This window comes from Rhodofomes roseus (assembly GCF_022264815.1).
Source record: "Rhodofomes roseus strain CIRM-BRFM 1785 chromosome Unknown C8Q71scaffold_3, whole genome shotgun sequence".
Taxonomy (NCBI): Eukaryota; Fungi; Basidiomycota; class Agaricomycetes; order Polyporales; family Fomitopsidaceae; genus Rhodofomes; species Rhodofomes roseus.
The window spans coordinates 470,520-497,505 of NW_025952959.1; the positions used below are offsets into that span (position 1 = coordinate 470,520).

Genomic DNA, 26,986 nt, shown 5'->3' on the forward strand with positions numbered 1-26,986 from the left:
CTGATAAGTGTTGAGCACACGGAAGACGACCCCGGGACGAGCCAGTCTGACAAGGTCTGGATGGCAGCCACCGAGCGCTGAACACGGGGAGAATCTCGGCGACCTAGAGCGGTACATAGAGGCTTTATCGCCGTCTGAGAACGCTCGAGACACGCAGACACGCCGCACATATCTGATAAGTAGACGGAGGGGGGAACAGTATGTATAGCTAGAGGTTCGAAGATGCTCTCTCTCACCGTTCACTTCCGCCTGCGATGATCATCCGTCAGCTGTCCCAGCTCGAGCGTCCAGATAGCTGCGTACACACAGAGTGATAGAGTCTCTGGGAGGGGCCGCGCAGCAACAACCTATGCAAGGCGACCAGGTTTTGACTTGCTACCAACGCGCAGACTGATGGATGTAGGGGGCTCTGGTCAAGTTGAACCGGGAGTGCACACTCACCGGAGGAGATCCCGGCCGGCGCGGATCACTCGCGCCAGCTTGATGGCCGGACGCCGCGGTCCCCGCCAAGTCCCCGCCGTCCGATCAGGTCCAGTGGAGGCGCGTCGGTCGCCGCCGTGGCAGTCGCCGCCGGTCCCCTGCGCTGCACCACGTCGTTCCGCGCCGCGCCACCGCACGCAAGTCGCCGTCTCGCTTTTGGCAGCAGCCTTCCCAGGCCGGAAGCGCGGTAGGCCACCCGGAAGCCTTCTCTCGTAAACTCACATTTACCGACCATATTCGGCACCGTCTGCGTCACCGTGTCTCCGCCAGCAGCATACTCTGAGTCATCTGCACGTCCCCGCTCAGTTATCGCCCCAGCTCGGGAGGGACCCTTTCTCGTTCCAGCCTATCGCCAGCCAGAGCCCTCGGTCTCCGAGCGCGTCGCACCATCGATCGCCATCCTGCTTTTGCCCTCCATACCGGCCTGACCAAGACAAGACAATATAAGGAAGGAGCGCATGGCCCGAGATGGCGTCCTTCAACCGCCTCAGCTACTACTCGGTCATGGGCGAGGAAGATCCAGAGCTCGAGGAGGGCCGCGAGGATGAGGGCGGCGGCGACGAGCGCACCCCGCTCGACAGGACGATCGACCGCATAGGGATGGGTGCGTCCCCGCGTCTCAGATGCTGCAGCCTATTGACGTGTGGCCGTGTCGGCGGGTTCTTTTCGTGCTAAACGCATATGCATATGCCACGGGTGTGATTGGGCTGCGCGTAGGATGGTACCAGTGGACGCTGCTGTCGCTCTGTGGGTTCGGTGAGTGTTGTCGAGTTCTCGAGGCGAGAGGCCATGATCCGGGCGAATGCTGACCGGTGACCCCTTCCCCGCACCCACCTCCCCGCGTGCCCAGGATGGATGGCGGATAACGTGAGTCGCGTTTGAATGTGCCGAGGCGCGTCCAACGGATGTAATAGATGTGGATCCAAGCGGTGGCAATAGCCTTGCCGCGCATTCAGCGGCATTTTGAAGGTGAGTTTGGACATTGGGATAAGCTTGGATGTGTGCAGCGAAGACGGCGTGTATCGACCCGCCAGCGGGTTGGATTACCCCATGGCACTAGCGGATGACACCCACAATACGGCATATGCTGCTATGCTGCTCATGTAGGGCCAAGGCGATTATTTGTTCACGAGCATATGATTCGGGACGAGACAGTACAGAGTACCTCCGCATACACAGCCAGCGTGTCATCTTTTATGCGTCAAATGTCCATTTATCAGGCTTCGAGAATAGTTCCGTGATACTCATGCAACAACCTCAGTGCGCGACAGCGTCATCGGCACGCTATCCTCGTCAATGTTCGCGGGGATGATGTTCGGCGCAGTGGGCTGGGGAACATGTGAGTGCGACGATCGATCTTCTGGAACACAGCGACTGAGGAATCATTGCCACAGGCTCCGACCTCATGGGCCGCACAACCGCCTTCAACGCTACGCTGTTCCTCACGGCCTTTTTCGGGATCTTCGCCTCATTCGCACCGACATTCATCTGGCTATGTATCTCTCTATTCTTCCTCGGGAGTGCTGTCGGAGTAAGTACTGCGCTCTCTTGTAAGACTCGAGCTGACGCAATCCCGAACACCAGGGTTCCATGCCTACGGATGGCACTCTTCTCTTGGAACACATGCCGAATGGGAAGCAGTATCTCGTCACCGCGCTCTCTGTGTTCTTCTCCTTTGGCTCCGTCCTCGCGGCCTTCGTCGGCCTTATCGTCATACCTGGCCACTCCTGTCCGCCGGCTCCAGCCGCCTGCGACGTGGACGCCCAAAATCAAGGATGGAAGTATCTACTTTCGACCCTTGGCGCGATTGTAAGCATACATTCTCGTAGCATGCGAGATCCGACTGAACGTAAGCCGCACAGACAATGGCGATGTTCATCGCGCGGATCGTGTTCTTCCGACTGCATGAGTCGCCGCGCTACCTCGTCCACGCGGGACGCCCGCAAGAGGCGCTAGAGTCCCTGCAGATGATATCGAGGTTCAATGGGGACGAGCTAAATCTTGGGCTCGAGGACGTGCGCGATAGCGTGTACGCCCCTCTCATCACCGACGAGCCCGCCAACATGAACAATCACGATCTACACGACCCCCCATCAAAACATCCCCAACACGACTCCATAACAGACACCCCTCACGACCCGTCTGCCCTCGTCTTCGACGCAGACGCACACGCAGGAGAGACGCGAGACTCGCGGGGGAACAGCGAGGAGCGCGCGCCGATGGCGTTCGCGAACAGCCGCGACCTCCTGCGCGCCTCGCCCGAAAGCGAGTCCAAGAGCTACGACGCGACGGGCGAGTCCAACGTCGCGCTCGAGGGGCACCACTTCCACACCCCGCAGGTCTCCCAGATCTCGCGCACCTCGACCCCCGCGGGCTCCCTCCGCGGCCGCCCCGAGTCCCTGCTGCACACCGACGCCGAGGCGGAGGACAAGCCCCCGCTCTCGCGCGAGCCGTCGATTGCCGCATCGCGCCCCGTGTCGGGGCTCTTCGCCGACGACGTAGGAGTCGATGCAGAGACTGCATACCCGAGACCACGACCACGGCTGAGTGGCAGGGGCAGCAGGCGCTTCTCCGCGACGTCGTCGGTATACGAGCCCCGCCCGAATATTTACTGGAAACTCCCAAGGTGGCTGAGGAAGCCGCTCTGGGCGTGGCTCGACCGGATCGCGATGGTGCTCGTGCCGGAGTGGGTGCATACCACCCTCTTGGTGTGGGCGGCGTGGTTCGCGATGTCGTTGGGTGAGTGCCCCTACGCTGTTATTTGCATGTGGGAGCAGATACTTATGGGTGTTGGGACTCTTGCAGCCTACACGATGTTCAATGTATATTTGCCGAAGTTGCTGGAGGGCCGTGGGGCACAATTAGAGGCAGACCTAGGCTCTGCTTCACCGAAAAGTCTCGATGCGAGCTTGTGGGATGTAGTCATATACGCCCTAGGAGGATGTCCGGGCGCCGTGGTAGGTGTTCACTGTCATATGCCTGGTGATCTGTCTCATGTTGTTTGCTTTCTATAGCTCGGAGCATATCTGATCGAGGGCCCGCTAGGACGTAGACTGTCGCTAGCAGGCAGTACCTTCGTGACTGCATTTTTCTGCATCATTTTTGTTATCGTCGAGCAGTCGTGGGCGGTGCGCGCGAGCACGGTCGGGATCAGTCTGAGCGCGACGGTATGTTGGTCTCAGCTTGCGATACGACGAGAAATGGCTGATTTTTGGTATTTTCGTTCAGGCCATGTGGGCTGTGTTGTACGGCTGGACACCCGAAATTTTTGGCACGAAAGGTAAGCTCAAAGCGACCATTGAAAATCTCGCATATTGACGCTGTTACCAGTCCGAGGCTCCGCTTGTGGCATTGCCTCTGCCCTCTCGCGGATGTAAGTGAGAATCGCCTTCCTTAATACACGCGTACTCATCTTTCGAGCAGAGGTGGCATGATCGCACCCATGCTCGGCGGCATGCTCCTCGCGATCAATCAGTCGATACCCGTATATGTCAGCATCATCGTCTTCGCCATCGCAGGCTTCTGCGTTCTCCTGATCAGAGAACAACCTCGGGAGCACGGTGGAGGAAGAGTAATTGTGCATTGATCTGCAAGGATCCCCCACCTGCCTCTCGAGGCCCCTTTGGGGCAGCTTTCATCGAAACGAACACTCGCATCGCATTGTCAAATCATCGTTACGTTCCACTCGCTCGATTTTAGTTGTAGCAATACCCTGCATCATATCGTGACATCGAAGATCGACAGCTGCATTATGTGATCTGTGTAATAGTGTACAATTACGATGACCTGTCTAGAGGCAGGTTGTATGATTATTGATACAGGTGTGCCGGAACAGTGGTCGAAGACCGAACAGCGCCGTCTCGCTTGAACAGAAAGCATTGCGTCAGACCTCAAACAGGTGGTTTCACAATTCCCGGGCTGATCTTGTAGTACACAATGGATGAATCCTCCGTGTTGATAGCTAGATAAATGTGCGGAGGGCTTCCGAGTTCACCGAATGCATCGTGTAACCTGGTTGTGCGCCGTGAACAATTATGCCAGGCGATATTTTCGAGCCTCACCATGCGATCGAAAGTGACTCCGCGAGCGAGCAAGGGATGACACACAGGACGGCCTCCTTTTCAAGGCGTTAACACCGCCCGCTAGCTAGGAACTCGTAACAACAACTCACCACTTTTGGTCGGCGGCCTTTCAATGCGCCTCTAGAGCAGCTGGTAAGGTCTACGACCTCGAGGTCGGTCCACTGCTGAGCTGTAGTGATATCGAGTCAGACGTCGCGTCCTCGTATGTTCCGCAGCACTGCTCCCGATTCTTACCTAGTTTTAAGTCATTGTAGGTTTGAAACAATGCTCCAGCTGATCTTGGATATTTTGGTACGAGCGCGGAGAGTTCTGTGTACTGTGATGATCAACTATTCAGTGATGCGCAGTGAATCTCGATGAAAAACGCACGGAAGGATGTTGTTCCATTGAAACTCTCAAGCTAGTAGGTAGTAGTACGCCCACCTGTGATACTTCACGGTGACGTTGTCGCTGAGCAGTATAGGAATCACGCAGACGACTCGCGCCTCCAAAACCGAGTGCTTGCTGGGGACAAGTGGCAAGCTGAGCGCGACTCGGCTCGTGTGGGTGAACGCGTGACAGCTGCGTATGTGACAGCACGCGTCTGTAACGCGTTCAAGTCACTGTCAGCGTACGACGATGATCGCAACTCGCAAGTACCGCCCGACCGACCAGGACACAAGATTGGTTGGTGATTCACTCCGTAATATGTACAATGCAGTATCGAGCAAATAGCGCAACTTTCGAATTCGGGGGTTTACTAAGTTTGATCCAGGATAAACGCGAATCACAACAATACGAACTCGGAACGGCGCCCAAGGGAGATGCGACATGGCCTTGAAGAATTCTGTCCATCTCAAATTCCTCTTGTTCAACACGGTGACTACCGATCAGTGACGAACCTCTCGCTGGTAGATAGCCGCGAAGACACCCTTTAGGGAAGAGCACCGACGATCTGTCATGTCATCACGAGGCGGGCGTCCGTACTTTGTGTCAGAGCCTAGTGTGAGCTGATCAGACCATGTATACACAGACAGACTAAGCCTTGAAGTTTGCAAGCTTGAACGCGCGCGCAAGGATTGTCTCAGGCGAGCCGAAGGGGCCCGGTACCACTGGTGTTTGTCGCTATGACATTGAAGCTTCTTCTCGGCCCCATTTCCTCTATCTCAAAATTCACGCGCTCACCATTTCATGCTGTGAAGAGCTGATTATACCAGGGCGAGTGACCTGGGACAGCTGCTCGTGATAGGACCGGCGAAAGATGGGGTGACCTTGGACCGCTCTTGCCACTTTTCGCGATGGTCCGAGAAGAGGCACCAACGTGCGGTGGGATGATGGCGTAGAAGAGTCCGTCGCCTGCTCTGACTAAATCACTACTTCTGATGGGATTATACGCCGCGGTCCTGTGTGCTGATATGGTTAATGGCCCGTCTCATATTCAGACAGGCCTCCGATAACTTCCAGCGTATTCAAGCTGGCAACTGCCTCACCTCAACTAGTCCACAGCAGTACGCCGACGGCGCATCTGGGTCGCAGCTATCGGTATGCACTTGCCCACGCCCTCATATTTACGTCTAACGCTGCAGCCGCGCGCATTGGTTGAAGGTCATCAGTTAAGTGGTCTATTTCTCGCGATGGCTGCGTTCTTGACAATGTGATACTCAGCGCCGCCAGGTCGCGGACCGCACCAGGAAGCTGACCGGTCACGCTGACCAGCATATAATATATGACGTGCATGATTGCTGGCTTCAGGCCGGGCCGTCAGCGACATATCGCCGACATGGGGGACCCTTCAAATGCATACGCCACCCCATGCACTCTGTCAAAATACAGGATGAATGGGACATCCGAAAGCGGGAAGGGTGTGGCTTATCTAGCGGGACAGCAATGTCGCAGTGGTACGTAAGGTTTATTTCTGTGACACCAGCTATGGACGCCAGGTGGAGGGCCGATACGCCGCTACAGATGCATTAGATTCCCTAGCTTCACGGCTTTACCTCCGAGCGGTGGAAAGCGCCATAATACGACATGCTTTGCCATGATAATCCACGTCGGATCCTGACTCAATCATCAAGCGGTTACAGACGCTACTATTCATCCGATAAGAACCACTGTACCGGGGATCTCAAACTCTGCTCGCGGAGGATCCGAAGTCCATAGGATGAACGGTTCTGGACCGTTGTGGCGGATTCATATGGTGAGATGGTGGGATAGTCCATGGAGACAAGCTGAATGATGCATCGCAGTTCTCCATCTCGATGTCGTACGGCCCCTTCCGCGAGCCACAATAAACCTTGCAGAAGGGCACGCACGGCACACGCGCTCAATAGGCCCGCGCGGCCTTACGTGTGAGTAAGGGTCCTCGGATCAGCCCTTAGACTTTTGCAGTTTATTGAACCCTATCGAGGATAATCAGTCTCGCAATGGCCTCCAGGTGAGGCAGGCGGATGGCAGAGAACCGTTCTTTGAACTGTAAGTCAATGAAGTTCCGTCGGACTCACCAGCCACGCTTACGAGAAACTGTTCAGATGCATATCTTTGACAGGAACCCCGCGTGAATAGCATCTTCCCGGAGCCTTCTATTCGAGAGCTGCGCGGACTTTTGAGTCCTTGCTGCGGGAGTTTTGCGAACGAGGTTCTCCCATTACTCGCGTACCTCATCTGACATACCATAGGCAAGACCATCCGTGCCTGCACGCCGGGCGACACATCATCTGCAGGGTGCCAAACCGTTGTGGTGACCAATTGCCTACAATTTTTCACACTTACCTTGGTGATTGGATTTTGCAAGTGCAACAAGCCAGACATTGGGACACTAAAAGCTGGGATTATCGGGCGAAGTGAATAGCTGAACCGTCACGGTGACTGTGGTTCGAGGTCAAACAGAAGACTTGCCAAATTGAGCGGACGTGGAGCGAGCACGTGGATAACAAGCGCTGCTGAACTCCGGCAACCGCGCTGCAGCTTCGTGGCTGTCTCCTCCACTCAACCGAGTCGGTTTTGTCAAGTCTTCCTCTCAACTTGCTTGGCGGCCGGTTCCTTTCACTTTCATATTCATAGCGTGGCTTACACAGAACATGGGTCTTTAGGGGGGCTTGAATTGCAGTTTCAAGTTCCGCCAATCCATGCGCTAAGCATGCATACTCATTACACGTCGGGGTCGCGTCGAAACTCGCGAAGAACAATCAGAAGTGACCTTATGATCAGACGGTCTAGGTGTGTCCAAGACCCCTCATGTTGTTATGCGTGTACCTGCATTGGCGATGGCAATGCAACAGCACTGATCACTGGTGAGCTATGTTCCAATCTCCTCAGTCGGTGGCTATAGAACGGACTCAACCTTCTTTGTCCTCGTGGCTGCTTTTACTGCCGTTGAGTACCAGCGTTGACAGAAACATCGTCTTCGGATCACTGCATCCATTAAACTTCGACATCCGGGCTGTAATCTGACTGCAATCTCTGTGAGATGTTGATCGGTGATTGGGGTTCGACATTCTAACCTGTAAATGACCTTCTGGCTTTCTCACCACTCACTCGGACCAGGGTTTCCATGGCAGGTACTAGCGAGTGGTATCCCGCAGACCTCCGGGCACCCGGGAGACAGCTCAAAGCTCATGGTCCGCGCCAGCACGGTAGGTTTGCCGGCACATTGATTACCGTAGCGGCTCCTTTTGCACGTCTCATATGCGCTTGGACCCTCTTTTCCTGCTGTGCACATGGAATCCTGACGCAAAACCTCGCAATATACCCGTAGAAAGCACCTACGTTCCACTGGCAGTGCCCGTCGGTCTAACGACATCGCCGCCAGCTAGGCAGATGCCGCGACCCAGCCAGACCTGCGGGGTTCGAGATATGAGCTCCGGAAGGGATCTGCGGTCTGGATATGGAGAGTCTCGTCATAATCTCGTTACCCCACATCTCTTATGAAGTTCTTTCGGCGCCTCTAACCCCCGCCTCCTACCGGACTCTCTCGAACATTGACCTTGTCTTCCATTCGCTGGTGAGTTTACAAAATCATGGGGCTATTTACGCCAGTGCGCCGCTGCCGAGGTGGTCAAGCGTCGTCTTCGCGGGAGCCGGACAAGTCTCGACTCTGCATATGTCATTCTGGATCGCGCGGTGTCTTCGGTCTTTGAAGCTACCGCGAAAGGTGTCCTAAATCTTCTTGCGTGCGGATTGGTTCAGGAGACAAATGAAGACGCGGGGGCATCGATCGCGTCCGGGAACCAGAGACGGCTCCCAGATAGCATAGGGCCGAATGCATACCCTCCACACTAATCGCCTTCAATCGACATCGATAACATGTTCTAGACGGAGCGCTCTCAGGCCACTCGACATTTACTTATGGAAAGACAGGATCGCAGGTCTGACTGGCCGGATGACTTCAGATCGGATCAAGATCCGTACTCCGCCTCCGTACTAGTATAAGTCTGTGGCCCCAGGGTCTAGTCTTGCTCGTACGCCCCGTCCTCGTCTATCAGCTTTTGAGTCGCCGTACCCCGAATACATCATGGTGAGTAGCACGCTGCGCTCCAGCTCGTCGACGCTCACGATGCGACCGCAGGGTGTCACAGTTGAGGTTATCAAGCCTGGTGATGGCGCTCACTTCCCCAAGAAGGGTGGTAGGTAGACTGCGTCATCGTTCAGTCCACGTCCTCACCTCGCGAACCAGACAAGGTGACAATACACTACGTGGGTACATTGGTGGACGGTCGTAAATTCGACTCGAGTCGGGACCGGTGCGCCTCATACCATGCCATGCGCAGCACCCGCCGCTAACAGTGCCACAGGGGACAACCCTTCGAGACCGAGATTGGTGTAGGCAAGGTGATTAAGGGCTGGGACGAAGGTGCGACGCTGCGGGTAGCAATCTCCCAGCTCCGGAGTACTGACGACGCACAGGTGTCCCTCAACTATCGTTGGGCGAGAAGGCCGTCTTGACGGCAACACCAGACTACGTGAGTGGCCATGAATTTTCGACCGCACGCTTTCAGGTCCTCATCGCGATGCAGGCATATGGCGCGCGCGGCTTCCCACCCGTGATCCCCCCGAATTCTACGCTGAAGTTCGAGGTCGAGCTCCTCAAGATCAACTGAGGCCTGGGCCCGATCCTCACGCACCTTGGACGTTTCTATTCTCTGTACATATGTTGTTGGGACCGCGAGGCATGTGAGATTACCACTGTTTTATATCATCGCATTCACTGTACGACCCGTCGCGCACACCGAGTAATGCGGCGCGCTGTTCGCGGACGGCGGGCGCGCCGCTGGGCTATCGAGGATCGATGGATAAGAGGAGGATCGATGAACAGGTACGCCGCTCGATGGGTCCACAGCTTGGCCTATCTCCTGCATCGTCCGTGCAAAGGCCATCCACATCGGATGCTTCCGAGGGCGTTCATCGATCGCGTATGGCTTCCACACATTCGCGGGTGATTGCCTGGCTTGCAGCGTCTCGCACAGCGCCCTCTACCGTAAGCTGGATGCTTTTGTTCGTCCACGACGAGCTCCGTCCCGGCCAGCTCACACACATGCTCGCGTGCATCCCCTTTCAGCCCCAGTAATGATGACGAGCCACACATCATTTGCTATCCCGGTCACGTATACGTCACTGATCAACAATGTAGGCCCGTGAGCAGGGGACCATCTGGGCCGTCATCTGTCTTATTAGTCCGAAAATGCACCTTGCGCTACTTGGACCTCCTATCTCGGAGCGCATGCAATAGTTCTTCATGGGACCCCTCCCTCCAGTGCCTAGATTCTAGAAGACGGCAAGCGTGCTCCGTTCAGATAGTTTGGGGGTCACAATCGACGGCGGACCGACCTTCTGCGTGTACCCTGACCGAATCGACAAAGTACTCGTGGTTCTCGCGCAATTGGTGCAAGACGTCTGTCCAGGTCGGGCCTGATCCGTCGCATGATCAGCACAACGCAAGTACAACGCGTTTGCCTGGGCCTCCGGAGAGCCCTCGCGTATGCTATGCGAACCTGCAGTAGATTGCCGGCGAGCTCTGTCCTCCTCGCGTCCTGAGATAAGCTCCTGCAATCCCACACGCATCTCTGCGACCTGGCCGTCTTTTTCCGACTTTCTCGCAGCGAAGGCGGCCATCCTGGTTTCAGAGTCTGTTTTGCATTGACGTAACCGCTCTGCATTCGCGTGAAGCTCCGATTCAAGCGATGATAACTGGTCCCGGTGGTTCGAGAACGCTTCATGGCCGCCTGAGGACTGGCCAGCTTGCTCGGCGTCAGACATGATCTGTCCGATGGAATGTGGTCAGGTCGAAGCAGAGGCGACCTGTGCACTGGAATGGGTTCAGGTCTTACATTGCTTGTGTTTGTCCGCGTTACAATCACCAGGCTTCTGACTCAATGGGTAAGTTAAGTTAGACTCGTCACTCTACTGTCGTTCGCGGGGTTCATGCATGCATGCGCCACAGGCGCGTCGATCTTCACGTGACGCGACGCGCTCAGGCATGATCGCGTCGCGTCGTATCAATATTGACTCAGTGCGGCGGGTCTTGCGCGTCCAATCCATCAATCTGAGAACAAGAGTACATAGCGTGCTTGTACGAGCCCGTATGCGAGCTATAGCAATCAACTCAAGGCTAACAGCTTGAACGCGTCCAAGGTTTCCCGTGTCCGCCACGTGGGGGAACCGATCTACCTTCTACCGTCGTGCCTTGCGTTATTCGGCTTGCCATTCATCTATTTCAACGCGCGTCAAAGCTGTCCGATTCTCTCCCTTCTCATCGCTCTTCCGTGTCTACGTGATCGGGCTTGCCAGGTAGTACCATACAGTCTTTATTGCCGGTACAAGTACTGAGGTCAATTATTACTTTCGTCCTCGCAAACGTATCGCATTGCTTCGCTAGAAGCTGCACCTCCCCTTTTGTGAATGGAGGGTGGCCGGCGAGAACATAGATCTTCACCTATTGGCTTCGAACCTTGCTTTGCGATGTCACAACAACTAAAGAGCTGTCAAAGGCGCGAAGGCAACTCCACTGACATAACTGTACGCCGCGGCTTCTCGAAGTTCTGACCATACGGTGCCAGCAAAAGGCTCGAGGTCCTCCTCTCCAGTCCGCGCACGAGCTTTCCTCCATGGCCGCAACCCTTACGAAGTTATCGTCAAACACTCTCATGAGAGCGATCCTTGGCGCCGCTCGGTCTGCTCTCGATCCGACGCTCAGAAAAGGCCTGGAGTTCGTCTGCGTCCTATGCAAGTTCTTCGTCGTCGAGTAAGTTCAGCACTTGATCCCAAGCAACAGTGACGGATCTCTTTCCGTATGGCTGGCATTACAGGACTCTCAAGAACCTTCGGCACGGACGTCTCCTCATCATCTGCCCAGCTGTACCACACTCTAGATTCTTCCAGGAAAATTATCATGTCGCCTTCCCGGCGGCTGTTCAATCGGGACCCACTGGAGGTAGGACAGCCACCATCACGGTCAGGGACCCGGTTTTCTGGCTGCGCCTCGCCACGCAAGGGGACCTCGGATTCGCAGAAGCGTTCATGTACGGGGAAGTCGATTGCTTAGATCTGACTGCGCTATTCGAGGTACGTCCAAGCTTCGAACTCGGAGACACAACGCTCAACCGAATCCGAACCCACAGGTACTGCTGGACAACCGCTCTTGCCTCTCCGAAATCGACACCTTGCTGGCCAAGGCATCCCGAGTGGTGGAACGCTTCTGCGCAACGAACCTCGTGAACAACCTCGCAAATGCACGACAGAATATCAGCGCGCACTACGATATCAGCAATGAAATGTTCATGGGTACGTGATTGCCTACCTTCCAAACTCCAGGAGGTCCCTCTTCTGGGTACCCGAGCTTGTGTTCGCGCGAACGATCGAGTACGTATATGCGCTCTCGATGCCTCCATGGATATCTTGACCATGAATGGCTAATATACATGTGTGTGGCTGCATATATGCGCGTTCTCGGGCATGCGCTTGGTCCTTAGCCTGCATCCGCTTGTGAATATGACTTACACGAATTGTCAAAGTTTGTGTCCTCTTACATGACAGCGGCACAGCTGCGGCTTGCATCTATGTGGCCTTCACTAGCTCTATTCTATCTCGCGGCATTGTTCATGGCTCACCTTTTGCTCGAAATGACAGCGTTTCTATCCGGAGACATGACCTATTCATGCGCCATCTTCCCTGAGCTGGACACGGATCTTCATGAATCGCCGCTCCCAACAGCCGCCTCCGAGTCTTCGGCAGATCCGAGCGCATACAGCTCAACCGCGAGTCCATCTTCCAGCGAGGGCACTCTAAGCGGCGTGAAGATCAGTCAAGCAAGTACCAGGATATCCGAGGCAGCCGTCAGACGCACTAGGGACAAGGACGACGACGCCGAGCTGTGCGATGCGCAGATCAGGAAGATGCTGCACATAGTGAAGCGTGCGGACATCAGACCTGGACATAGGGTATGTTAGCCGTCATACCTGCTGAGCCGCAAAAGTGATGTCGAGCAGGTCCTGGAGATCGGCTCTGGCTGGGGATCCATGGCTATATGCATGGCCCAAGCCTTCCCCGGCGTCACCGTCGACACGCTCACCCTCTCCGAAGAGCAAGCGCATCTCGCACGACAGCGCGTAGCCGAGATTGGTCTCGGTCCGCGCCCCTGCCAGAAGTGCGTGGACGCCGGTATATTCAAGGACGCGGACGTCGGCGGGGTTGAGATGCTGTACGACGAGAGCCGATCTCGCGCCCCCGGATGCTTCTGCGAGCCTGCTAGAGTGCGCGTGCACTTGATGGACTATAGGAGCATGCCGAAGGAGTGGGAGGGCATATTTGATCGGATAGTCAGCGTGGAGATGGTCGAGGCTGTTGGTCAGGAGTTTCTGGAGGTGCGTATATCTGCAACTCATTCGTTGAGGATACGTTCGTGTGTGTCTGTTGGATGTGTCGGTGTTGATGCGTCTCGTTGCGAGTGCAGACGTACTGGGCTCGGATCGACTGGGCACTGAAGAGGGACACTGGCGTCGGTGTGGTGCAAGGGATTACTTTGCCTGAAGCGCGTAAGTCAGTACTTCTCGCGTACAGGGGATGAGCACTCACAGGGTTTCGCAGGATTTGAAGCATATGTTCGCGACACCGACTTCATAAGAAAATGGGTGTGTCTTCAGACTTGCGCCTGGGGATGATACTCGGGCTGACCACGCGCTGCCCTTTCCCTTGTAGAGTTAGTGCTCCGTCGTTCCGAAGCACAATGCCCACGTACTAACGAGGGTCCAGTTTTCCCAGGAGGGTTCTTGCCAACGCTGAGCCTACTCATCTCTACGATGACCAGTGGCAGTAAGGGAAGGCTAATCGTAGATTCTGTCGATAACATCGGGCCTCACTACGCTCGCACACTTCGAGAATGGAGGAGACGGTTTGAGAATCGCTTCGATGCAGAGATTGTCCCTGGTGCGCCTGGGCTCCTCGCGTTGTACGCACCTCCACTGATGAAGCTCCACTGCCTAAGCTCTACGGAAGCAGTATGCCGATGTCTTGAGTGATGGCGCACCAGGAAGCCAGGAAGAGATCGAAGTCTTCCGGAGGAAGTGGCTATATTACTTGTGAGTTGGGCAAATGTGACATTTCCGTATCTGTAGGCTGATTGTCCCTGGCGTCAGTGCGTACTGTGAAGTCGGCTTTGCGAGTCGCAGCCTGGGCGGTGAGCATGCATACCTCGTGAGGCAATCTCATGCTGATTGGCGACTTACCCCATTGTTCAGACCATATCGTGACATTCACGAGGGAAGGGCACGTAGAATACGGATGTCAGGTCTTAGGGTCTGACGTGGATGTCGAATGAACGTCCGTACGTGTCACTGCGTCCGTGTTGCAGCAACGGCGTACCATAATATACTTATGCAGGACGAGAACTCCTCTCTCGGGAAATGTCAATGCAGACCTGTTGCCTACCTCTGGGGGTGCACCGTGTGGGCGTTGGGTTGCAGGTATTGGTTTTGTATTCGCATCTCGCGGCATTGGAAGTATCATGCCAGTTGTTACGCAGCCTCGTTGAACATCTATGATGCTGTCAGGCTAGTTTACGCCGACCAACCTCCTAGAAACGCATAGACGTCAGTGAAACAAGTGTTTTCAGTCGGAAGCTCTCGATGCCTACCTGCGTCTGTTGCTGTAAAAATAGTGCCAATGCCCTCATATTGGGTGTTCCCAGTTACAAGGTGCATAGCGTGTTCTTCATCCGGCGATAATGGTGTGGTGGAAGGAAAGCAGACAGATGTGATCAGCCACCGACACGAACCGCCCATTCCCGAAAGGAAATGGCGCCACCGTCATAGACGTACGAGCGTCACGGTGACACGCTCTCAGGCCCTTCTTCTAGCCACGACGCGTCCAGCGCGTGTCCTCTCTAGCAACCTCACCCACGACCGCCATGGCCCCCTCCAAGTCCGTCGCTCGACGCGACGCCGAGCTCAACCCGCGCACCAAAACCTATGAGTTCCTTGGGCCCCCCGGCGCGCTCTTTGTGACCCTCTCCGTCCCGATCATGACCTACGCGCTGTACTTTGGCTGCTCGGAGCACACGGGGGGATGCCCGCCGCCGCTGTCGAGCGAGACGATTGTCGCTTCGCTGAGCGACCCGAACTGGTGGAAGAGCCTGTGGGACACGGAGGCGACGCTCATGTACCTCAGTTGGTACGCGTTCTGTGTGGCGGCGTGGTTTGTGCTTCCGGGTGACTGGGTGGCGGGCGTACCGATGCGTACGGGGCAGAAGAAGATGTACAAGATCAATGGTACGTGCTGCTCGTGTCGCATGCGATCTGTATGTTGAGCGGGTTATAGCTTTCTCGACGATGCTGCTCGCGCTCGGCCTGACGGGAGGCTACATCTGGCGCTACGGCTTCGAGTCATTCACCTTCATCTACGACAAGTGGGTTGGCCTGGTGACGGCCTCTATCCTCATGTCCGTCATCCAAGGCATTGGATGCTATGCTGCTTCCTTCCGTCCAGGCGCCCTGCTTGCCCTCGGAGGTAACAGTGGCAACCCGATTTACGACGTTCGTGACACCCTTTGTTGGTCATCATGCCACTGACAACAGTGGCGCACTAGTTCTTCATCGGCAGAGAGCTGAACCCCTCCATTGGCTATTTCGACCTGAAGTCTTTCAATGAGCTCCGACCCGGTCTTATACTCTGGGTCCTCATTGATATCAGCATGATCTGCGAGCAGGCTGTCCGCCGTGGTGGATTGGAGAAAGTCACCGACTCGATGTGGCTTGCCACCGCTTTCCAGATCTTCTACGTTTTGGACGCGTTGTACAATGAGGTACGTCAGTCACGCCCTTCCGTGCCACCGACCTAATATGCGCGTAGCCGGCGATCTTCACGACCATGGACATCACGACCGACGGCTTCGGCTTCATGCTCGGCGTTGGCGACCTCGCCTGGGTGCCCTTCGTCTACTCCCTGCAGCCGCGCTTCCTGGTCTTCAGGCAGAATGAGCTCGGCATCCCCGCTGCCATCGCGGTGCTCGCCGTCAATGGCCTCGGCTACTACATCTTCCGCGCGGCCAATGGCGAGAAGAACGACTTCCGTAACGGCAAGAACCCCAAGAGTGCGTACGCTGTGAATGCGGTCGACTCGCTACTCACGAGCATTATCTGGATAGACCTGAAGTATATGACGACCGAGCGTGGTTCGAAGCTACTCATCGAAGGGTGGTGGGGCAAGTCCCGGCACCCGAACTACATGTAAGCTCCTCAACCCGTATGCATGCGACAATCTGCGGATGCTCATGACATCGCAGGGGCGACCTGATCATGGCGTTCGCATGGTCCCTCCCGACAGGCTTCGAGACGCCGATCACGTACTTCTACGTTGCATACTTCGCCGTGCTCCTCATCCACCGGCAGATGCGGGATGACGAGAACTGTGAGAAAAAGTGCGCGGTGGCTTCAATTACTCGGTGGTTTGCGATGATACTGACGGCTGCGTGGCAGATACGGAAAGGACTGGCACCGATACTGCGAGAAAGTGCCGTACCGCATTATTCCCTACGTATACTGAGGTTTCCGGACGGCTGGAGACAAGCTGAAGGGGGCTTCTATGTGCCGACGTGATTGAGAAAGCGTGAGGATCTCTTGGGCTGTGTGAAGTGGACTGTCTATTGTATTCTGGTTATTAAGTATATGCTTCTGCGTCTGTGGTAGACCGATCGTGATATGATAACTTAGTTCTAGAAGTCCTCTCTTATTAACAGTGAGTGTCTGCGACGCGGAAGTTCGGGCACAACTATCATACAGTTCTGTCCTGCCTGAAGTCAGCTACAACGTATTGTCATGGGCTATGATCGTGAGGTATTGCTGCTTGCATTGAACCACAACAGAACTCCATATGTACTGCTGCAGGCCTACAACTCAAGTCGCCGGTCTTGCCTGAAACTGAGTCCTGTCACCTCACGAGTGTCCGACCCGATGGCTCCCCAGCTCAATGCGCGTTATGGTCATGATGGAGATCCGGTGCAAGCTAGGCTGACAATTGTGTTGTTCAGGCCGACTGCGGCCGATCCCGACATCTGTCAGTACATAGTCGGCGCAATGAGTGACCCTGCTTCATCATCCGGTAGTTCTAGATCATTATCAAGTCTGCATTCTGTACGTCCATGACTGTTGACGACAGATGCTGACCCGGGATGCATGTCATGAGTTGTAGAGGGGCACTACTCGCGATGAGTGAAACACTGAGGGCTTTCATAAGGTGGAGCAAGGCGCACCGCCCTAACTGACACCGAGTGGGCACCGAGATGAATTGGCTGGAACTGCGTGCGTCCGATGCAAGCCGCGGAGAACGTGGTAGGGTCTGTAAAGACCGTGGACGGGACCGGGCTGTGAAGAACGTGTCGACGGTGTCGTTCACCGTCAGCGTGAACATGTTGAACGCTTCGTACCTGTCCAGGTCTCTTGGCTCTGCTTTTCCAGAGCAACTCGCACTTGCGCGCATCGTGTCGAAGACGTTTGAACGCGCACGACATCCCGCACATCGAGCAAGATCGCGCCCAAGTTATCAAATAGCATTCAGCTGGTAAGCAGACACCGGGAGAAGAGCAGAGGAAGCCAAGGGGGAGGCCATGTGAAGAGCCTTATCGCGGTCGACTTCACGAAACGACTGTCTTCGTATGTGATGCCGCTGCAAGACGGGCACTTGTCACCGCGTGCTACACACCCTAGGACAACTGCTGGAGTGTGGAGCCAGGGTATAGGCAGGCTTAGAATACACTAGAATGTCTTGGGCCGGCATGCACGGACTCGTCCTGCGCACGAGAGCGTGAGCGTCGCCGCGGCACGAGCTTGAAACACAGCATGACGGGCATACCTGGGCGACTCGCCAACAATACGTTCATTTACTCCGTTGATTGCTATGCTCGGGCCTGGTCGCAGGCCGGCGCAGTCGAGGAAGTGGAGGAGATGAGCAGAGTAGTGAGTACGCCGGGTCGGGGCCGACGGGGCGAGAGCGGGATCACTTACGTAAGCAGAGAGCGGCTTCCGGAACATGCCGATGCGCACCCGCGATCAGCAGGCTCTGCGCGCGGGTGGGAGCAGTATATAAGGAGCGATGCGGCAGCCTGCCTCCCCAGCAGTGCTCACCCGCTCCTATCACACACGCTAACGAACAACCTCACGCTATGACCATGAACAACCTCACGACTGTTTTCCTCTTCTCCCTGCTCTCCGTGTTCGCGCTCGTCAGCGCGTTCCCCATCCGCCGCGACGTATGGGACCCCGAGATCCTCAGCCCGAACTCCAGTACGGTCTGGGTGATCGGTCAGACCTACAACGTGACATGGTAAGGGGAATCTGTGGAGAGCTGTTTCATGGTGTACTGATCGAGCCCCCCATTAGGAACACGTCTGACCACCCGGTCAATATCACCAACAAGATCGGCAAAGTCGTATTAGCCACGAATTACATCCAGAACTACGGTGCGTCTCGACTGGCATCGCGCTTCTCCCACATATCCTGATGATTGCGCTCCAGAACATCCGCTTGCCTCCAACTTCTCCGTTTTGGATGGCACCGTTGCAATTACTGTCCCGGATGTCGAGCCTGGCTCCGACTACTCCATAGTCTGTGAGTAACTGCGCCCTCGCCCGCTTCAACAAATCATTAATTTCTCTCCAGTGATGGGTGATTCCGGCAACTACAGCCCCAATTTCACCATCACCTCTGCGTAAACGATGACCGACTCCTCGCCTACACATGCCCCCTACCCCTCATCCCCCCTCCCACGCAAAATGTCACGCTGATCAACATCTGACATTGACGGACTCTTCACACGTAATCGGACTTCGCATTGGGCTTGTAGTTTCTCAATCGTGTACACGAACATTGAACGATTGTCGCATTGGACGTTTACTGTACATCTAGTCTAGTTTACTCACTCAGTCTAGTCGCGTGTTTGTAGGCGAGGTAGCAGTTGGTGTCGTAGCGTTGCAATCAATGAGTTGTTCGACGCGTACTGTGACTCAGACAGTTCTCAACGTCGCCTCATCCATTGACGTTCACCTGCAGCTAACTTACCGACTGACTTTTCACCTCAATTGCGTTGCTGGCACAGTAAGACCGTCGAACTTATTACAGACAGATGCAAGTGCAAACAGTACATAAGAAATGAGTCGCAACCATTGGTACAGTTGGCCGAATTCGTAGTACGTACTATGTATGTATCAGACTGAGATTGGGATGGGCTCGTACCTATGTAACAGCCCTGACGATCCAGGTCCTCGGAGACATCGTTACTGTAATGCCCATAGACTCCGCGCGTCGCGGCTCGTTCGGAGTGCTTCGACCCCCGACGTCGGCTTCAACACTACAGTATTCAAACATCTCCGCTGTCGTGCGCACCAGCAGTTTGGGCTCGACTCACTGTTTCAATCATGATGAGTCCACATATAATGCCTACGATTTGACGAAGCGTTGCAGTGACGCGACGGTCATTGATTGGGTCCATGGATGATCCTCAGCTCGGCCCCACACTGGTGTCCTCATCGGAGACCCTCGGCCTCGCGTACCACGGGCGCTGCGAGAAACACTGCAATGGCCTACGCGCTTACGACTCGACGGCATCCCCTGCCCGCGACGGTGACGTTTCTCGCGGTCATCCCAGCCACAGTGCGGGTCGGAGACAGACCACGCCGAGCGCAAACGCACCGTGCAAGACCAGGACCCCTGATAACACCCCCAACACATAGGTCGGAATCCGGACAAAAACTAGCCCTAGAGGCCGGTTTGGCCTGGTCGAAATCCGGACAAATCAGGTCCAAGATCGAAAATTGCTGGACGTGGATGTCGGACAAAAACAAGGTGGCTCTGGGTAGGCCGGTCGGGCATCCGGACATGGAGCCTGGGGTTGGAGCTCCGGGGTCCGGCGGGGTTAGGGTTCTGGGGCGGGAGATATACCATGTAGGCACAGGCCGCACCGCTCAGACAGTGAACACCTCTAACATTAGACCTAACAGTACTTAGATACATTGTGTTGTCGAGATATCTTCATTAGGACTGTGACGACCCATGGACTGTGCGCGTCGAACATCCTCTGACGTCGTTTCATCACTGGCAGGCATAGCCTGAGGCCGACGAGGATGGTATGCGCTCGATGGTCATTGCTCGGATGTACTCATAGATACTGTATGTCTGTTTGTCCACGACATTCACTGTAATCTTCATTCCAGTCACTCAATGATCCGAATGCGCAAGCTAGTTGTGCCTGCGCAATAGGCGGCGGAGGTGAGGCTGGGCATAGGTCGGGCATAGGTAATATTGTATCCTCCTTGATAGACGTTCTGATACCCTCAAACGATACTACTGGTGCTGATCAGTGTCTCTACAGCGAAATCCACGTCGGGGGCGAATTTGGACGCTAAAACAGGCTAGAACAGAGAATCCGGACAAAATCGACCCTAAAGTAGGCCAGTCTCGAAAATCCGGACAAGAACCGCCGCCAGGCGGAACCTAGGTCGATTTTCGGACACAGACCGTCCAAATCTTGTGAAATTCGGTCGGACAAAAACTCGAGACCTGCCGACCTAGGCTTTAGAGGGATTATCAGGGGTCCTGCAAGACCGTGCAATTCACTACGATGCGGGCGTCACAACACCTGCCGTCATTGATGGCGCTCCGGGCACGCGGCGGTGGGCACGCTGGGAACTCGAAGCTTCGAGCGGCGCAGAGCCGGGCTCGGAGTAGGTGTACTGTATGTATTGGGAGCTGGGCACCTAGCGGCGAGAATGCTCCTTGGGCGTATATAAGGCCCAGAAACAGACATGATCCTCAGCGAACGACGATACCTACGACTTGACACCAATCACAACTGCGACAATACTCATCACTCACTTCATAATCAACATGATCTCACTTGCACTCACCACTCTCGCCGCTGCCCTCTTCGCTTCGGTCGCTGCGAATCCCATCAAGGCGCGGGACTTCTCTGGCCCTTCGGGCTTGACACAGTTCCAGCTGAACACTGTGCCTAACGGCGACAACGACACCTACTCCGGGTGGTGGCCCGTTGCCTTCCACACCGGCGCCGGGGAAAACGCAGCGGTGCTCACCTCGAACCAGAGCGAGACCCTCACCTGGCGTACGCACCCTCGCGTCCTCCTCGTAGTTCGCAACTCACCTCATACGAAACAGAGTTCAACAGCACGACTGGCGACGTGTACTGGCTGACGTCGAACGGGCCGAACGGGGGAGACATCCCCTGGTCCATCGGCTTCGTGGAGGGGGCGCCGTACGAGAGCGACGCGCCCGCAGGCTACAAGCTCGTCACGATCAACGCCGGCTGGAGCAATGCGGGCTTCTCGTTCGACGGGGACGTCCTCCCGAACCCGCCTGGCTACGGCACGTTGGCGGCGTGCTATGTCAACGGGACGGCGCCGTACTGGAGCGTGGGCCCCCAGGTGCAGCTGCTGTGGAGGCCGGATGATGTTCCGGTTGGGGACTGTGCGGATGTGCTGCTGAAGGCTGTGTCGGTCGAGTAAGGCGAATCACTTGGTGCACGCGAGGCCGCCTGGGCCCTGCCTGGCACTGGGATCATGGGTTTGAAGAAGAGAGGACGGACGTTTGACATTCTTGAGACACGTATTCGGGCTTTGGGGAAGGACTTACTACAATAGTTGATCCTTGTGATGCATAGTCAGCCTACATGTATACGGCATACCTAGCTTCGAATGGTAGACCGTGATAATCGCCAGTGATGGTGAAGTTGTATGAAGTGTCAGTTGCGTACTAGACATGAGTTTCTCTGAGGACCAGTTATGCACACATCGCTGGCACATGCACAGACTGCCCTAGGCGGACATTTCGACTCGTTGGGTTGTGTCGAGGCAGGACATTGACCGGGTCGGTATGGCAGTGACGAAAGAGGAGATGGTTGGCCGCGAAAGGCCCCGCGACCCGCGACTTCCGTAAGATCACGTGCGCGCGTGGAAGCAGGGGTGCCCGGTGGACTGGGCCAGGATGGTCTGAACGAGGCAGTATATCCCGCAGAAGCAGGGCCTGGCGGCCACGCAGGTCAGGTTGCACTCGAAGCTCGAGCACACGCATCTGCCCCAGCTACGTTTGTGCAACCTGTTCTTCTCTGTCCCCCCACCAGTACCAGTGCATAGCCTCGCGTCCGAATCGACGTCTGATTGTGTCCCGATGGCTCATCACGGAGGCGGAGATGTGCCCATGCAAGTGCGGACGAACGCGTTCCTTATCTCAAGAGGACCCAAGTCGAAGGAGCCGTGGTTCCAGTATCATGGTCCGTTACTCTTGCCGACGCATGGTTCCCGTGGTTGACAATGTCATTGCATGTAGTCGGCAAGTACAGTGCACACATGGATCGTCATCGCGTGTCATAGTCACGTCCCCCCACAGTAATCGACACGCAACTCGACAGATTCCCTACTAGAAGAGCCTTCGAGATTATTGACAAATTACAGAGGGTCTTCCCCCAGTATTTCACCCCTCGGGCCGTCTTCGATGGCAAGGCGGGTCTGTTCTCGAAGAGGGGGGACATCCCCGCTGGGCAGGTACAGCTACTTCGCAATGCGAATGCCGCACGACTCACCGTCGATCAGCTTGAAGTGAGGATGTCTGCGAATCCCACCTCATCGAAAGGCGTATTCAAGGTGAACTTGACACGCGTGCGCCAAATCAAGCCTGAGTAAGTACATGATCAATCACTGGCAAGCAATCGGGCAATAGAATACATACCTTCACTTGACAGCTGGATCGAAGAACTCCTGGTACGAGGCGCAGGAGAAGCGCCAAACACCGACACAAGCACCACTACTCTCCTACAAATCGTAGTCCGGCAAGGCGCGAACATGTATGAAGCCGTTCCCGACGCCTCCTAGAGTGTGATGCTAATACTCAGCTTTCAGGCGCCATCACTATCCTCCGAACGCCCGTGCGTTCTTCGTCGAACACGGGACGAGAGACATGAATGGCGGCTTGCGGGCCTATAGAGGCTTTTACCAGTACGCCCATCGGGATTCTTGTGGCCTCAAGTATGGAAACTCATGACGTCGGACAGGAGCGTACGGCCTGCTATAGGACGACTGCTGCTGAACGTCGACACAGTGACTGCCTTGCTGTAACTCCCAATTAGGCTACTACAGCACGACGTTCTACTCATAGGCTTCATACAGATACCGACCGGGTCCGCTGCTCGACGTGGCCCTGAGCTATCTAGGGAAGAGAAACCCCCGAGATCTCGCAAACCTCCCGACCACGGAATTCAACAGACTGCGGGCTTTTCTGAAGGGCGTGAGGGTCACCATTCAGACCGCCCGCTCAGACAGGGCTCGGCCGATATCCAACTTGGTAACCAACGCTGGGGCTTACGAGTTCGAGAAGGACGGATCGCCGACGACAGTGCAGGTACGGTATTTTATTCTCGCCGTGAGGTACATTAGCCACTGACCGGCCTTTGCAGGAATATTACCGCCAAGTGTACAACGTACAACTGCGGTACCCTTCCATCTTTGGTATCCGCATCGGACGCGACGCCGTGTTCCCAATAGAGCTGTGCAACATCGAGAAAGGACAGCTCTACAGGAAGAAGATACCCGCTGAAATCGGCCCCGATTTCCTGTCATTCTCGACGCAGAAGCCGCACGATCGACTGCAGACCATCGAGGCCGCTATCTCAGGGCCGGTAATTTGTCTCTCCGTCTCTCGTTTACTGAGTTGATGCGATGCAGAATTACTAGAATCAACTCTTCAACTACGACGTCTCCGACTTCATGCAGGAGGCTGGCCTGCAGATCGATCACACGCCCCTTCTTGTGCAGGGACGCGTCATGCCAACGCCGGCGATTCAATACCGCGGCTCATCGCTCGTGAGTTCCAGTCCGTACGGTTGTTACATGGGTCGTCGATGAATGATGAAAATGTCTCGCTCAGAACTTGCAGGACAAAAGCGGTGCATGGAACGTCGTCAGGAAGCAGTTCTTGTCGCCTAAGCCGATTGAGGCGTGGGCCGTCGTGAACTTCGACCCTCGCGCTTCTGGTGATAATAGGGCCCGGTTCCTTTCGAAGTTGAGCGAAAACCTGCAAGCGTTGGGTAAGCTCGCCTCTATTGTTCAATTGGAACGATAACATTTTATCTCTGTGTGTAGGTGTCCGTGCGTACCTCGGTCATGCGCCATGCAAGTGGTTCTCATGTTGAATTCACAGAGATCAGGCTACCTCCCGTAATCGACGCCGGCAATCCGAACCAAGTTGCTGATGTAACTACTACACCTTTCAGCCTGGACAGTCCTAACGCGGCTTCCTAGTCGATAGAACGAGTCGCCAGGAGGGCACACCCTGAAGGCAAAGCTCCTACAATCGTCATCGCGTTTCTTCCCAGCAGTGGCGCCGAAATCCGAAGGGAGATCAAACACTGGGGTGACATCCGACGTTATGTGCCGACGCAGTGTGTGGTCAGTCTTATTGAACTGCACGTTGTTCCCGAGTTTATCCATATCCTCAGCGTGCGGGTAAATGGGAACGAGTCTCGGACCAGTACTGCAATAATGTCGCACTGAAGTGGGTATTGAGCACCATCGTGTTAGGCCCTTCTCCCGGTTCACCGTGCTCGCAGAATCAATGCCAAGATTGGAGGCATCAACTCCAAGATTATCCCCACACTGTCCGGCCTGAAAGCTCTCGTCCCGCCTCGTACGATGGTGATAGGTATAGCTACGCATCGCGTCTCCGAGCTTACCTTGACGGAGGATTTGCTCATTGTACTGCAGGTGCAGACATCGGTCACCCTGGGCCCGGCGTGAGCAATCGACCGTCGATGACGAGCCTCGTCACATCGCTCAACGACGACTGCACACAATACGCTGCGTTCTCTGCTATACAGGAGCCCCGCGTGGAAATCATCGCCAACTTGCAAGCGATGCTCAAGGTATCGTAGATTGTTCGTCACTGAGTCTTCGTACTCAGGCATCAGACAGGATGCGATCTACCAATACCTGTGGCATAACGACGGCCAGTATCCCCAGCGGATCGTGTTCTTCCGAGACGGTGTCTCCGAAGGAGAGTATGCACGGGTCGCCCGAGATGAGATCGAATCGATCAACAGTACGCGGTCCGCACTGCAGTCCGGTTCATTAGCATCTCATGCCCTCTCGTGTAGGCTGCCTGGTCAACCTGGTCGGATTTCAGAAGAACGGTGAACCTGTCAAAGATGGAACCAAGGTCTACGCTCCCGGAAAGAAACCACCAGTCACATTCATTGTCGTAGGAAAACGGTTCGTGCATCTCCAAGATCCAGCGGTCATCTGGACACACTTCTGCATTCTAGGCATCACATCCGTTTCTTTCCGACCTCGAGGTATGTGTTGTATCTTCTAGCGGAATTGTCTGGCTGATGATTGTACTCAGAGAAAACGCTGACCGCTCGGGGAACTGCCCTCCGGGATTCGTCGTCGACAATGAGATCACTGGAACGGCGTTCCCGAACTACTACCTTCAATCGCATAGTGGGATCCAAGGCAGTACGTTAGCCTGCTCATACGTGTGCACCGTATGCACATCTGACCCACCTTAGCGAGCCGACCCAGCCATTACATCATTCTGCGCAACGAGATTGGACTGCCAGTCGAAACGTATGTTGTGACTGTTGACCATTTCCTCTCTTCTCCACATTGACGTCCGCTCTAGGTGTCAGCGTCTCTCCTTTGACCTATGTCATGTGTATGCTAGTGCTACACGCTCTGTCTCAATACCAGCACCCGTGTATTGTAAGCCGCTATATTCATCTACTCTGTCGTGCATGCTCTGACACTGGCCACCTAGATGCCGACGTAAGTTGACACCCATTTGATGAAGAGTCCGATTCGACACGGAGCTCATATCTGTCCCAAGCGTGTCTGCGCAAGAGCGGACTTCCATTACAGGCCCGACCTGCGCTTCGGCGACACCGACTCCGGGATCGGGACGGACTCCTCGGTGTTCGACCTGCAGAAATGGGAGGACGGCTTCAAGCCAGCAGGATTACCGGCACTCCGCAAAATGTACTTCCTATAGACATGGGCCGTCCCGCGACCGGTGGTGTTGTACGAAACTGGGAGGGCATCGAATTCTGCAGTCACCGCTTTGTATCAAGAGAAGAATGAGGTGAACTTCCGGGATCTGTTGGTGTACGCTTGCATAGGTGGTAGCTCACTTTCTGGTGTGACAGCACAGCTAAAGCATCGTGTAGCCTGTAGGATTGGTAGTACTTGTTACTCAATGTATCGTAGGCCGGATCTAGAACAGTGCTCCTGCTAGGCGGAGGATTACTATGTACTCGCTGAATCACAATTTCTCATCGTGTCCTTCACCGTGCACGGGTGGATGGTCCAAGGCAGATCGAGAACATTGGTCGATTTGAACGACGTCAGTCTCAACGCAGGCCGAGGGCACATGGATATGACCAGGACATTCGATGCGGGTCTCATTGACCGGCGTGTGGTCAGCCAGAGCCAAGCCAGAGCATCTAGTATCTTCCGCCTGGGTGGTTCCCGGATCGACATCAAGTATACACGTCGGTTTCATGGCGTTAGTGCTTATCAGGTACCTTGAATCGTCCACATGATCAAACTATCCTGCTACTGAAGCATGGCAGGAATGCTTGGCGGAGGTTCCCAATGCCCACTGGAGCTGAAACCATAGGAGCCATAGGTCATAAGTAGTCACAGTGCCCAGGCGGATCAAGCGGGCGGGGACGTCAAGCAGACCGGACCGCGGCACGAAGACATGATCCGCTATGCGACACGGAACCGGGAGACTGCACCGAGTACCGGACACGGTGACCGAGTTCTACTCTCTTGTTTGTAAGCGCACTAGAAGGCACTAGAGCGTTAGCCGTCTGCATAAAAGGAGGCCAATGGATGACCAGCACCTCGTGGCTTCACGAACTCACGAACACCTGCTTCAACTCTTGAGTTGCCCATTTACGAC

The 26,986-nt window shown here is 55.4% G+C and overlaps 8 protein-coding genes across 8 annotated transcripts; 7 read left to right on the top strand and 1 right to left on the bottom strand.

Moving 5' to 3' along the window:
• The first annotated feature begins 563 nt into the window (after positions 1–563).
• Positions 564–4,223, top strand: C8Q71DRAFT_737215 (MFS general substrate transporter). The gene is made up of 14 exons (XM_047922587.1): positions 564–667; positions 751–1,084; positions 1,198–1,236; positions 1,331–1,347; positions 1,395–1,449; positions 1,742–1,819; positions 1,875–2,011; positions 2,065–2,289; positions 2,343–3,219; positions 3,286–3,437; positions 3,495–3,647; positions 3,709–3,760; positions 3,811–3,853; positions 3,904–4,223. The coding sequence occupies exons 2-14, from the start codon at positions 949–951 to the stop codon at positions 4,064–4,066; spliced, it is 2,127 nt and encodes a 708-aa protein (XP_047782784.1). The 5' UTR covers positions 564–667; positions 751–948; the 3' UTR covers positions 4,067–4,223.
• C8Q71DRAFT_737217 (tRNA intron endonuclease) lies at positions 4,224–5,122 on the bottom strand. The gene is made up of 5 exons (XM_047922588.1): positions 4,932–5,122; positions 4,797–4,878; positions 4,652–4,731; positions 4,542–4,597; positions 4,224–4,491 (listed from the first exon to the last, which is right to left on the bottom strand). Exons 1-5 carry the CDS (start codon positions 4,947–4,949, stop codon positions 4,371–4,373), a joined length of 357 nt encoding a protein of 118 aa, XP_047782785.1. The 5' UTR covers positions 4,950–5,122; the 3' UTR covers positions 4,224–4,370.
• Positions 5,123–8,954: 3,832 nt separating this feature from the next.
• C8Q71DRAFT_332017 (uncharacterized protein) lies at positions 8,955–9,682 on the top strand. The gene is made up of 6 exons (XM_047917886.1): positions 8,955–9,054; positions 9,106–9,163; positions 9,214–9,280; positions 9,332–9,390; positions 9,444–9,499; positions 9,554–9,682. Exons 1-6 carry the CDS (start codon positions 9,052–9,054, stop codon positions 9,635–9,637), a joined length of 327 nt encoding a protein of 108 aa, XP_047782786.1. The 5' UTR covers positions 8,955–9,051; the 3' UTR covers positions 9,638–9,682.
• A 1,959-nt stretch (positions 9,683–11,641) lies between these two features.
• On the top strand, positions 11,642–14,349 carry C8Q71DRAFT_794463 (Mycolic acid cyclopropane synthetase-domain-containing protein; the record flags this gene model as incomplete). Its single annotated transcript, XM_047925538.1, has 12 exons — positions 11,642–11,778; positions 11,972–12,098; positions 12,155–12,317; positions 12,663–12,973; positions 13,022–13,179; positions 13,285–13,396; positions 13,486–13,567; positions 13,620–13,667; positions 13,785–13,958; positions 14,017–14,110; positions 14,168–14,208; positions 14,270–14,349. The coding sequence occupies 12 exons, from the start codon at positions 11,642–11,644 to the stop codon at positions 14,347–14,349; spliced, it is 1,527 nt and encodes a 508-aa protein (XP_047782787.1).
• Positions 14,350–14,839: 490 nt separating this feature from the next.
• On the top strand, positions 14,840–16,810 carry C8Q71DRAFT_332164 (ERG4/ERG24 ergosterol biosynthesis protein). The gene is made up of 7 exons (XM_047917887.1): positions 14,840–15,298; positions 15,348–15,562; positions 15,616–15,831; positions 15,879–16,119; positions 16,174–16,255; positions 16,312–16,446; positions 16,505–16,810. Exons 1-7 carry the CDS (start codon positions 14,938–14,940, stop codon positions 16,569–16,571), a joined length of 1,317 nt encoding a protein of 438 aa, XP_047782788.1. The 5' UTR covers positions 14,840–14,937; the 3' UTR covers positions 16,572–16,810.
• Positions 16,811–18,186: 1,376 nt separating this feature from the next.
• C8Q71DRAFT_853872 (uncharacterized protein) lies at positions 18,187–18,735 on the top strand (the record flags this gene model as incomplete). The annotated part of the gene is made up of 4 exons (XM_047926985.1): positions 18,187–18,347; positions 18,404–18,483; positions 18,539–18,631; positions 18,683–18,735. The coding sequence occupies 4 exons, from the start codon at positions 18,187–18,189 to the stop codon at positions 18,733–18,735; spliced, it is 387 nt and encodes a 128-aa protein (XP_047782789.1).
• Positions 18,736–20,483: 1,748 nt separating this feature from the next.
• On the top strand, positions 20,484–21,934 carry C8Q71DRAFT_332255 (uncharacterized protein). Its single transcript, XM_047917889.1, has 2 exons — positions 20,484–21,140; positions 21,194–21,934. The coding sequence occupies exons 1-2, from the start codon at positions 20,906–20,908 to the stop codon at positions 21,538–21,540; spliced, it is 582 nt and encodes a 193-aa protein (XP_047782790.1). The 5' UTR covers positions 20,484–20,905; the 3' UTR covers positions 21,541–21,934.
• Position 21,935: 1 nt separating this feature from the next.
• Positions 21,936–26,372, top strand: C8Q71DRAFT_332170 (Piwi domain-containing protein). The gene is made up of 22 exons (XM_047917888.1): positions 21,936–22,308; positions 22,421–22,575; positions 22,624–22,709; positions 22,773–22,874; positions 22,930–23,025; positions 23,082–23,141; positions 23,197–23,428; positions 23,484–23,705; positions 23,761–23,889; positions 23,954–24,113; positions 24,169–24,174; positions 24,227–24,279; positions 24,328–24,474; positions 24,525–24,947; positions 24,997–25,123; positions 25,179–25,293; positions 25,347–25,376; positions 25,427–25,539; positions 25,593–25,650; positions 25,706–25,785; positions 25,841–25,848; positions 25,910–26,372. The coding sequence occupies exons 1-22, from the start codon at positions 22,224–22,226 to the stop codon at positions 26,069–26,071; spliced, it is 2,649 nt and encodes an 882-aa protein (XP_047782791.1). The 5' UTR covers positions 21,936–22,223; the 3' UTR covers positions 26,072–26,372.
• Positions 26,373–26,986: the final 614 nt, after the last annotated feature.